Source organism: Melanostigma gelatinosum, assembly GCF_949748355.1.
Source record: "Melanostigma gelatinosum genome assembly, chromosome: 4".
In the NCBI taxonomy this organism is placed as follows: Eukaryota; Metazoa; Chordata; class Actinopteri; order Perciformes; family Zoarcidae; genus Melanostigma; species Melanostigma gelatinosum.
The window spans coordinates 30,258,861-30,271,876 of NC_136637.1; the positions used below are offsets into that span (position 1 = coordinate 30,258,861).

The following is a 13,016-nucleotide window of genomic DNA, read 5'->3' on the forward strand; positions in this document are numbered from 1 at the left end:
CATCTATTTTATTGACATATTTGACATTCGACATTTTATACCTCATATGTTAATCAATAAATTGAGAAAACACTTGGCCGTTTGATCGATGATGACATAATCGTTCGTTGCAGCACTAATACAGGTCTTTCAGCTTTGTAGCACACCAACCAAACTGCTTGTTGTAAACAAAAGGAACATTTAACTTCTCAGACATGATGGGCCACATTTTAAGAACTGAGTGAATGGTCTTCAGCACAGACGATCTTTGTTGACAAAATAAGTCTGCAGGATGAGTGTATCAGTGATGGGACACCAGTGTTTATGGGATATAGTGAGGAAATAACGTTTTTACACGTTACAGTTTCACACAAAAGAACAAAGTCTCTGATAGTTCTATAAGAACTTCTTAAAGTGTCACGATAAACACTGAAGACATGAAGCCACGCTGATGAGAGACAGTAAAAGGAAAGACAACAGTATCAACAATCACAATGTAATCTGGAATAATAATTTAAAATAGCTGAATCTAAACAGTTTTAATAAAATTCTTATTTTTGGCATTCGGGATATCTCACGTGTGACTCAACATTATGAAACAAAAAAATACACTCGATACACTTCAAGCTACTACGAGGAACTCTAGGTTCTCTTGGTTCTGTTGGTCCCTGTGGACTAAAGTGGTCGTGGTCTACTGCAGCAGGGTCTGACAGTCTGAGGAGAAGCTCTGCTCCAGGAGGAGGAGGAGGAGGAGGAGGAGGAGGAGGAGGAGGGGGAGGAGGAGGAGGAGGAGGAGGAGGAGGAGGAGGAGGAGCTGCTGCTGCCGGGAGCTGAGCTCTCCTCCTCCCTCCGTAGCTCCTGATGGGTCTGTCCACGGTGGACCGATCTCTGCTGGAGGATCTGGGTCTGTCCACGGTGGACCGATCTCTGCTGGAGGATCTGGGTCTGTCCACGGTGGACCGGTCTCTGCTGGAGGATCTGGGTCTGTCCACGGTGGACCGGTCTCTGCTGGAGGATCTGGGTCTGTCCACGGTGGACCGGTCTCTGCTGGAGGATCTGGGTCTGTCCACGGTGGACCGGTCTCTGCTGGAGGATCTGGGTCTGTCCACGGTGGGCCGGTCTCTGCTGGAGTCTGAGCTGAAGGAGGTTCTGGTGAACCTGCATGAGTTCATCTGGTTTCACCAGAATCCGACCCGGTGGCTCCGATGACGAGCATCAAGAACAACTCTATAGAAACAGACCATCTTCTCTCTGATGGTCTCTGTACTGATGGAGGTCTGTAGAGGATCAGGACTACACTGAGACTGGTTCATAGAGGATCAGGACTACACTGAGACTGGTTCATATAGACTATAGAGGATCAGGACTACACTGAGACTGGTTCATATAGAGGATCAGGACTACACTGAGACTGGTTCATATAGAGGATCAGGACTACACTGAGACTGGTTCATATAGAGGATCAGGACTACACTGAGACTGGTTCATATAGAGGATCAGGACTACACTGAGACTGGTTCATATAGAGGATCAGGACTACACTGAGACTGGTTCATATAGAGGATCAGGACTACACTGAGACTGGTTCATATAGAGGATCAGGACTACACTGAGACTGGTTCATATAGAGCAGGGGTATTCAACTAAAATTCCAAAAGGTCCAGATTGAGAAATGTCCTCGGACACAGGTCCGCAGCGTTACAATAATATCTAACTCGTGGTATTTAGTGCCATATTATTTATCAATATATTCAAGAAGCCTCGCAGTAGTAACAACATCTCTGTGTAGTCAACAACTGTCAAATCAAATGAAGTACACATCAATTATATTTTAACTAATTATTATTCTCAGTTTTCAAATTGAACTGGATGGATTATAAATAATACATAAATAAATGTTCTTCTCATTTCAAGTACAATAATGTCTGGATTAAAGAATAACTGACAGAACAGAAAGCTTTTGAAGAATGTGCATCTTAAAATAAAGTAATTCATTTTAGAAAAATGTGTTTCACAGAATTGTCCTGCAGCTTTAAATTCAGTTAAAAAGATAAATCAGTGAGCATGGACTTTATCTGCCTAATATATATGATTCCGAAATATCGATTTTAGGTCCTGGGTCCGGATCTGGACCGCGGTCCGCCAGTTAGAGACCCCTGATATAGAGGATCAGGACTACACTGAGACTGGTTCAGCACCAGTTAGAACTTCCTCATTGTCACTTTAAAGCAGCTTTCAACTCAAATCAGATGCACTGGCTGATTGTTTCCACTACAAGAAGGCGTTACTGTTACTGAAAACCAAAATGTTTGGTGAGTCAAAAGAAAAGCATGCAATCCATAGAAAGCTGACATATGAGTTCATTGTGTGCAAATGAATGATGAAACAAATGATATGACAGAGTATATGAAAGGTATGAGGCCACAGTAACATAAGGAGCACTGATTGAAGGCTAAAGAGGTTTACAGCTGATGAGACCTGATGAAATAAAGCAGAGGTAGAGATATGATTCTACAGCAAAGCGTCCAGAAAACATTTCCTCATTCGCTTCTAGTCGTTCTGCTGCTGGAACTGCAAACATCCCTGATTTAATTGTGATATATTCACGAGTCACAAGGCGGTCCGTCTTCATTCAATCTCATCCTCTGACTCCGGATCCCCGTCTCTGGGCTTCAGAAGACCCATTTCCATCGGAGGAGTCCTCCTCCATCTGGAGCCAACCACACTGTGAAGAAAGCACAAGCAACAGTCAGAGATAGCAGGAGCTTTGTGCACGCCACCTGGCACTGCACACCAGTTCATCACTTCTGGGAAGAAATAAGTGAGTCACTGTCTGTCCTCCTGCTGCCTCGTCCCTTTGTCCCCTTCACTGTGCTGACTAGGAGACATCTCAACAATACATCTGAGGAAAACAAACCGCTGATTACTCCTCGTGGCCCGAACGATCGCCAAGAAACCGATCCTCATGAACTGGAAATCAAGGAATAACACACACATCACACACTGGAGGAACTTAATGACAGAATATATTTCAATGGAAAATCAAACCTCATCCATCATATACAACAGAACACCATTCCACCTGCTCATCCCTCACCATGTTTCTGCAAACGTGACACCACCCATTATATTAATGTTGAAATATGTATAGTATATATACCGGTGTATATATGTATTTTTTGTGTATTTCTTTTACTGTTGTTGATTTCTGTTTTGTTTTTGCCGGACAACCAATTGAAACCCACGTACATGCACACATGAACATCCATATGCACACATACGTACCTGTTTTTCTTTTTTTTTTTGGTTTGTTGTGTTTTTTAAATTATTATTATTATTTTTATATATATTTTTTCCCTCCATCTCAAAAGGCTCAAGGACATTCTCACACACACACACACACACACACACACACACACACACACACACACACACACACACACACACACACACACACACACACTGACTATATGATATTTTCTGGCTTTTATCCCACTGTTCTTGTCATCCTCTTGTTGTTATGTCTATGTATTGTCTTAATATTGTCTTGTGTCTTTCAATAAAATAAATAAATAAATAAATAAATAAATAAATAAATAAATAAATAAATAAATAAATAAATAAATAAATAAATAAATAAATAAATAAATAAATAAATAAATAAATAAATAAATTTTAAAAAAGAGAGAAAACAGGAGGTGATGTTACTCCAGACTTCAGGACAAACAGCAGCAGCTTATGGGGCGTTTGGGGTGGAGTTTTTAGCATAAACTAAAATGATAATAAGCAGTCACAATATAAGAAAAGCTAAACTCAAACGACGTCGCCGGAACATAAATTCTTCTCAGTTTTAGTTTTTTAGCTCTAATATAATAAATCATCACAGAAAACTTGAACTTCCTTCATGTGGTTCCGTCAACCAAAGAAACCGAACATTGACGTTCCATCAGATGGCGCCTTCTTCCTGAAGGGATGAGGTTCTCGAACCATTTGGGTTTTTCAAAGGGTTCTTTGTAAGACTAAGCGTTCCATTAAAAACCCTCTCCATCCAAAGAACCCTTTTTGCTAAGAACGAGTTCTTCAAGGTTTGTTGAAATCGCCTTAAAGTTCCCACAAATCCAAACCAAAGAACTGTGATGTTGAACCAGGATTGTTGTGGGTTAAGGTGACACCACATCAGCCCGACCCTTTAGGAGCCTCATGGGGAACCCTGGATGGGTTCTGAACTTTTGGAATATCAGAGGGATTCTCGAGAGAACCGCTTGGATGAATTCTAGACGAAACATTTGGAATAAAAAAAGTGTTCTCGGTAGAACACCCCGAATGGGTCTTAGATGAAACACTTGGAATGTAAAAGGGTTCTTGGTAAAACTACAGAAACTAACTAAAACTAAATGTTTAAAAAGTAAACCGTTCTGGAAAACTGGAACTGAACACAAAGTCTAACGGCGTCGGCGTGGAGCAGGATCTCACCAGCTGACGGTGCAATAGAGCGCGCTCACGATGAGCATGGCGAAGGCGAGGTGCCAGGAGAAACACATGGTCACGAACATCATGTTGTTGTGGTCAGCGAGGTCCCACTCGGGGCCTCGTGGGGGGTACAGCACAAAACCGATCTGCGGCCAAAAGAAGAAGTGAGATGTTCATTTATGTTCATGTTCTCTGAACACATGCAGCTCTCACAGTCACACCTTCAACCGTTTACCTGCCAGAACCAGCTGCCCTGCAGCAGAGTGAGGGTGCAGCGCAGCAGCTCCAGGACCACGTTCCCTCGGTGGAAGACCTCCAGGAACGCAACCAGAGCCCCCCCAAAGACGGAGAAGAGGAGGAGCTGGTGCACGTGGACGTCCAGCATGCTCCGGCCGTGGAGGTGGTAGAAGAAGAGAAATCCTGCAGGAGCAAAAGAGAAGTCATCGACGGAAAAAAGACTCTCCGAGTTACATGCTGTCAGATGGCGTGCATGATTGTTTTCATCCAGTTACAACCAGGTATTTTATTGGGCAACTATTCTCCTTTGATGCACTAAAAAATCAGTACAGTAATATCAGTATCATTAAGTAGCCACATGTAATGGATAAGTGGTTTACACGTTCAGTTTCTGCCTCAATATGCAAACATGACCAAACCAACCTAAACATTGAAACAATATTAACACGTTATAAAATAGTGTTAAATAATATTTATGATACACAATAACACATTTGGTGTCAATAAAGGAGCTCAGATGGGGCTGTGGAGGAATATCTTATATACGACGTCTTAATAAATAACAAAGTGTAAAAACAAATGTAAATCTCTCTCACCTTCGTTAAAGAAAGCCACGGCCAGCATCAGCCGGTCCAGAGCCAGCGGAGCGGCCTCCGTGGTGTGAACGACCAGAGACACGGCGGCCGCCAGGCCGAAGAACAGATACATGGTGGCGTGCTGCCAGTTCATCAGCTGCTCCCAGTGCTGGTCTGCAGAGTCGTAGAGACGGAGTCTCGGTCCGTCTGCTGCAAACTGCTCCGCCAGCATCCCTGCAGGTTTCATAATGAACTATTATGCTGTATATCAGCATGAAACTTCACCACTTCATCACTCACATTAAGAGACTCTACAGGTGAATAGAGTCACAACATGACCTCATAGATATCAGCATGAAACTTCACCACTTCATCACTCACATTAAGAGACTCTACAGGTGAATAGAGTCACAACATGACCTCATAGATATCACCAATCCTACTTGAAGGACCGAGAATACTTTGTGTCTGTAGCTGATTACACATCAGAGTTGACTAAAATGACATGTGGTGTTCCCCAAGGTTCAATACTGGGGCCTCTTCTGTTCAACATCTACATGCTTCCACTCGCTCAGATTATGGAAAACAACAAAGTGCGTTATCATAATTGTGCATACGACACACAAATCTACATAACTATGTCACCAGGGGACTATAATCCCATAAAAGCGCTAACCCTGACCCTAACTCACAGATATCACCATGAAACTTCACCACTTCATCACTCACACTAAGAGCAGTATTTATTGTATTACAAGTTTTATGAAATGTTGTTTAAATATGCAAATGAGTCGTTTTTAAAAAACATGAGTTGGTGCATTTAGAAATCATCTCTTCGTGTTTTGATGGAGAGAGAGAGAGATCTACGTACCAACAAATGAGAAGAAGAGAACCACGGAGCTCTCGATGACCTCCAGGCGGCGTTGTGAGGTTCTGCTGGCCAGCCGGGTGGAACCCATGTTCTTGTTCCTACGGGAGGCACACCACAGTGAGTACTTCCCCGTCCACCAGATCCCCGCCACCAGGAAGAAGCTTCCAGGGAGCACGTGGCCCTTGAAGCTTCCCATGACTCCACCTGAATCGTGGAGAGGAAACAAATCTATTAGCAGGTGATATGAGTGACAATCAAGAGAAAACAGTTACTATCTCAATAACAATGATAGTTCTTCTTTCACCAAATGGAAAACACAGAGATGGTTTCATTCTCCTCTATATCACATCAACAGGAACAACATGTTTTCTTTTAAATGTGTCAAAATAAACAAAACCATTTCAGACAACTTGAACAGAGATGTATAGTATTTTTAGAATGGCTGGCAAAAAGAGAAGGGAAAAGTGTGTGTGTGTGTGTGCGTGTGTGTGCATGTGCGTGTGTGTGTGTGTGTGTGTGCGTGCGTGTGCTGACCTAGAAAAACCTGTTACTAACGTCAAGTTTACCTTTAATTTGTGTTTGTGTTACACAGACGCTCAATGAGAGTTCATCACACTGATTCATAAAGTTAATTAAAAACAAAAAAATACATGAACAAATAAATATGCCTATGAAATAAATACTGAAACAAAATATCAATATAAAAACAGAAAGTAGTCAATATAGTTCTATAAATAAATAAACAAACCAGAGTGTTGCACAGTTGAATTATTGTACTGTTGGGTCAGTATCACTGTCCCTGGGAAATAAACTAATAAATAAATAAACAAATATTCCTTTGAAATAAATCCTGAAATCCTGAAATGAATAAATGAGGCAATAAATATATAATTTATATGCTCGTGTCTGCAGACCAGACTGTCATCACCTGCTGTTTCCTGCTGCTCGTTTCTTCTTCTCTCAATGGAACATTAGAAGAGAAATGATCAAAAACAAACGGGCTTCCATTTCTGCTGCGCTCTCTTTCATCCATTGTGTGTCACATGGTTTCACTGTAAATATGAATTAAAGAGTATAAAGAAGCTTTGTCAACCCGTTTGACTCCAGCCCCCCAGAGCATCAATAGTCAGCAGAAGAATAGTTTAAAAAAAAGCTGCATGGCTGCAAACTCTCTTTTGTGATGGAGATGACGGACCTCAAAGGAAACCTTCTGAAGGAGGAGCTCGTCTGCGTCCTGTGTAACCTCTCCACACTGAGGAAAACACTTCAGTCGCTCGCCATGGCAATCTCTCCCTCACGTCGCTGCAGTGATGCTGGAAGACTCTTCAGCGTTTGTCTGATTAATCAACGACAACATCTGTGCAGCCTGTTTCCTGATTCAACTGCTCCCACTCTCCTCAACGATTTCAGTGAACGAAAACACATTTACTCACAAGTACTCAGATCCTTTTTACTGCAGCAAAAGTACTAAAACCAGACTGTGAAAACACTCCACAACAAGTAAAAGTCCTGCATTCAAAACCTCGCTCAAGTAAAAGTATATAAATGTAGTTAAAGTAAAATGTTTGACGATACGATCTGATGTTTCTGGATTAATATTCCCGCACTTCATCCTTCCGTTTATCACAAACATTCATCATCAACATAAAGTGTTCCTTTATAAAGGAACACTTTACCCTTCAGTTTAACACAAACATTCATCATCAACACATAAAGGAACACTTCATCCTTCAGTTTATCACAAACATTCATCATCAACACATAAAGGAACACTTCATCCTTCAGTTTATCAGAAACATTCAACATCAACACATAAAGAAACACTTCACCCTTCAGTTTATCACAAACATTCATCATCAACACATAAAGGAACACTTCACCCTTCAGTTTATCACAAACATTCATCATCAACACATAAAGGAACACTTCATCCTTCAGTTTATCACAAACATTCATCATCAACACATAAAGGAACACTTCACCCTTCAGTGTATCACAAACATTCATCATCAACACATAAAGAAACACTTCACCCTTCAGTTTATCACAAACATTCAACATCAACACATAAAGGAACACTTCACCCTTCAGTTTATCACAAACATTCAACATCAACACATACAGGAACACTTCACCCTTCAGTTTACCACAAACATTCATCATCAACACATAAAGGAACACTTCACCCTTCAGTTTATCACACACATTCAACATCAACACATAAAGTAACACTTCATCCTTCAGTTTATCACAAACATTCATCATCAACACATAAAGGAACACTTCATCCTTCAGTTTATCACAAACATTCATCATCAACACATAAAGGAACACTTCATCCTTCAGTTTATCACAAACATTCATCATCAACACATAAAGGAACACTTCATCCTTCAGTTTATCACAAACATTCATCATCAACACATAAAGGAACACTTCATCCTTCAGTTTATCACAAACATTCATCATCAACACATAAAGAAACACTTCACCCTTCAGTTTATCACAAACATTCATCATCAACACCTAAAGGAACACTTCACCCTTCAGTTTATCACAAAAATTCAACATCAACACATAAAGAAACACTTCATCCTTCAGTTTATCACAAACATTCAACATCAACACATAAAGGAACACTTCATCCTTCAGTTTATCACAAACATTCATCATCAACACATAAAGAAACACTTCATCCTTCAGTTTATCACAAACATTCAACATCAACACATAAAGGAACACTTCATCCTTCAGTTTATCACAAACATTCATCATCAACACATAAAGAAACACTTCACCCTTCAGTTTATCACAAACATTCAACATCAACACATAAAGGAACACTTCATCCTTCAGTTTATCACAAACATTCAACATCAACACATAAAGTAACACTTCATCCTTCAGTTTATCACAAACATTCAACATCAACACATAAAGGAACACTTCATCCTTCAGTTCATCACAAACATTCATCATCAACACATAAAGGAACACTTCACCCTTCAGTTTATCACAAACATTCAACATCAACACATAAAGAAACACTTCATCCTTCAGTTTATCACAAACATTCAACATCAACACATAAAGGAACACTTCACCCTTCAGTTTATCACAAACATTCATCATCAACACATAAAGGAACACGTCATCCTTCAGTTTATCACAAACATTCAACATCAACACATAAAGAAACACTTCATCCTTCAGTTTATCACAAACATTCAACATCAACACATAAAGGAACACTTCATCCTTCAGTTTATCACAAACATTCATCATCAACACATAAAGAAACACTTCACCCTTCAGTTTATCACAAACATTCAACATCAACACATAAAGAAACACTTCGCCCTTCAGTTTATCACAAACATTCAACATCAACACATAAAGGAACACTTCATCCTTCAGTTTATCACAAACATTCATCATCAACACATAAAGTAACACTTCATCCTTCAGTTCATCACAAACATTCATCATCAACACATACAGGAAACACTTCATCCTTCAGTTTATCACAAACATTCAACATCAACACATAAAGTAACACTTCATCCTTCAGTTTATCACAAACATTCAACATCAACACATAAAGAAACACTTCATCCTTCAGTTTATCACAAACATTCAACATCAACACATAAAGTAACACTTCACCCTTCAGTTTATCACAAACATTCAACATCAACACATAAAGTAACACTTCACCCTTCAGTTTATCACAAACATTCATCATCAACACATAAAGTAACACTTCATCCTTCAGTTTATCACAAACATTCAACATCAACACATAAAGAAACACTTCATCCTTCAGTTTATCACAAACATTCAACATCAACACATAAAGTAACACTTCACCCTTCAGTTTATCACAAACATTCAACATCAACACATAAAGTAACACTTCACCCTTCAGTTTATCACAAACATTCATCATCAACACATAAAGTAACACTTCATCCTTCAGTTTATCACAAACATTCATCATCAACACATAAAGGAACACTTCATCCTTCAGTTTATCACAAATATTCAACATCAACACGTAAAGAAACACCTCATCCTTCAGTTTATCACAAACATTCAACATCAACACGTAAAGAAACACTTCATCCTTCAGTTTATCACAAACATTCAACATCAACACATAAAGTAACACTTCACCCTTCAGTTTATCACAAACATTCAACATCAACACATAAAGTAACACTTCATCCTTCAGTTTATCACAAACATTCATCATCAACACATAAAGGAACACTTCATCCTTCAGTTTATCACAAACATTCATCATCAACACATAAAGGAACACTTCATCCTTCAGTTTATCACAAACATTCATCATCAACACATAAAGGAACACTTCACCCTTCAGTTTATCACAAACATTCAACATCAACACATAAAGTAACACTTCATCCTTCAGTTTATCACAAACATTCATCATCAACACATAAAGGAACACTTCACCCTTCAGTTCATCACAAACATTCATCATCAACACATAAAGGAACACTTCACCCTTCAGTTCATCACAAACATTCATCATCAACACATAAAGGAACACTTCATCCTTCAGTTTATCACAAACATTCATCATCAACACATAAAGGAACACTTCACCCTTCAGTTTATCACAAACATTCAACATCAACACATAAAGTAACACTTCATCCTTCAGTTTATCACAAACATTCATCATCAACACATAAAGGAACACTTCATCCTTCAGTTTATCACAAACATTCATCATCAACACATAAAGTAACACTTCATACTTCAGTTTATCACAAACATTCATCATCAACACATAAAGGAACACTTCACCCTTCAGTTTATCACAAACATTCAACATCAACACATAAAGTAACACTTCATCCTTCAGTTTATCACAAACATTCATCATCAACACATAAAGGAACACTTCACCCTTCAGTTCATCACAAACATTCATCATCAACACATAAAGGAACACTTCACCCTTCAGTTCATCACAAACATTCATCATCAACACATAAAGGAACACTTCATCCTTCAGTTTATCACACACATACATCATCAACACATAAAGTAACACTTCATCCTTCAGTTTATCACAAACATTCAACATCAACACATAAAGGAACACTTCATCCTTCAGTTTATCACAAACATTCATCATCAACACATAAAGTAACACTTCACCCTTCAGTTTATCACAAACATTCATCATCAACACATAAAGTAACACTTCATCCTTCAGTTTATCACAAACATTCATCAACACATAAAGTAACACTTCATTCTTCAGTTTATCACAAACATTCAACATCAACACATAAAGTACAGTAAAAGTACAATATGTACCTCTGAGATGTAGTGAAGTAAAAAGTGCAATTGTAATTCATGTTCTTATTTTTCCGGTGCAATAATTTACAAAAGCTAATTTGTTGTGAAAAATGTATTGTCGGATTTTGATAAAGATCTTTTATGATCTTTTTTATGAAGTATATATTTACATATATATATAGAGAGAGATATATGTATAAACACAAGCTTTGGAAGTACAGTGACAGTGTGTGTATCATATATTCATGTATGAACATATAACTACTGAACAGGACACAGCTCCTAGTGGAAAGAAAGAAAAGGGGGTTCTTACCGAAGTGTTTGTCTCTGGAGATGAAAGACTGTAGTAGTAGTAGTAGTAGTAGTAGTAGTAGTAGTAGTAGTAGTAGTAGTAGTAGTAGTACTAATAGTACTAGTATATTAAGCCGGAGAAATCAAAGCATCTTCACACAAATGATTTCCAAGCAGACGGATATTATTTCCTCTGATCCAGGACTTTAAGTGAACACCAGCTCTTAGTCCTCCGGGTCCGGGTTCGGTTCCCGGTTCCCCTCCAGACGTCCAGACCTTTTTTTTTTTTTTCTTTATCCAAAATTTTCCGACTCCAAACAGCTCAGGCGTTCACCTCCCAGTAAGCTCCCCCATTGGTCGACAGAGCGCTGTCGTCACCGGTCCGCGCTGTCATTGGCTGACGTCCACGTCAGTCTCACGTGTCTCGCTGTCCACGTGTGCACTTTCACTCCGCCTGCTCGGTGGAAACCGCTACTTTCCATCCAGCCAGGGCGGGACCGGGACACCGGGACACCGGGACCTCCGGCACGTACGCTGTGTGCGGGCTGGAAGACATCTTCCTCATCTTAGGTTCAATGAGAGGAGATGATTCAGCGCTCAATAATGTAACGTGGGGGTGAAAGGAAGCACTCAGTGACTTTCAGCTGAGCAAGCAAACAACTAAGAAAATAAACTTATTTATTCATTCATTTATTTATTTATATGTATGCATTTATGTATGTATGTATGTACGTATGCATTTATGTATGTATGTATGCATTTATGTATGTATGTATGCATTTGTTTGTTTGTTGTTTATTTCCCAGGGACGGTGATACTGACTTAACGTACGATCATTTAACTGCAATAATCTGCTTTACTCTGTCATTAATACTGCATTTATTTATACTGTACATTTCAGATAATATTCTTATTTAGGGGAGTGTTTATTTCTCCAACACCAGAGGGCGCTGTCAAAAACTGTTGTGTCTAATCCCATAGTCCGGTGAACCGGTGTGATGATGGTGCAGGTGAAGGTGTGATGATGGTGCAGGTGAAGGTGTGATGATGGTGCAGATGATGGTGTGATGATGGTGCAGATGATGGTGTGATGATGGTGCAGATGGAGGTGTGATGATGGTGCAGATGGAGGTGTGATGATGGTGCAGGTGAAGGTGTGATGATGGTGCAGGTGAAGGTGTGATGATGGTGCAGGTGAAGGTGTGATGATGGTGCAGGTGAAGGTGTGATGATGGTGCAGATGGAGGTGTGAT

General features: G+C 39.5%; 1 protein-coding gene across 1 annotated transcript; it reads right to left on the reverse strand.

The window, feature by feature from the left end:
* Positions 1-1,012: 1,012 nt before the first annotated feature.
* On the reverse strand, positions 1,013-11,845 carry tmem45a (transmembrane protein 45a). Its single transcript, XM_079267704.1, has 6 exons — positions 11,786-11,845; positions 6,133-6,336; positions 5,283-5,495; positions 4,685-4,869; positions 4,453-4,595; positions 1,013-2,704 (listed from the first exon to the last, which is right to left on the reverse strand). Exons 2-6 carry the CDS (start codon positions 6,326-6,328, stop codon positions 2,608-2,610), a joined length of 834 nt encoding a protein of 277 aa, XP_079123830.1. The 5' UTR covers positions 6,329-6,336; positions 11,786-11,845; the 3' UTR covers positions 1,013-2,607.
* Positions 11,846-13,016: the final 1,171 nt, after the last annotated feature.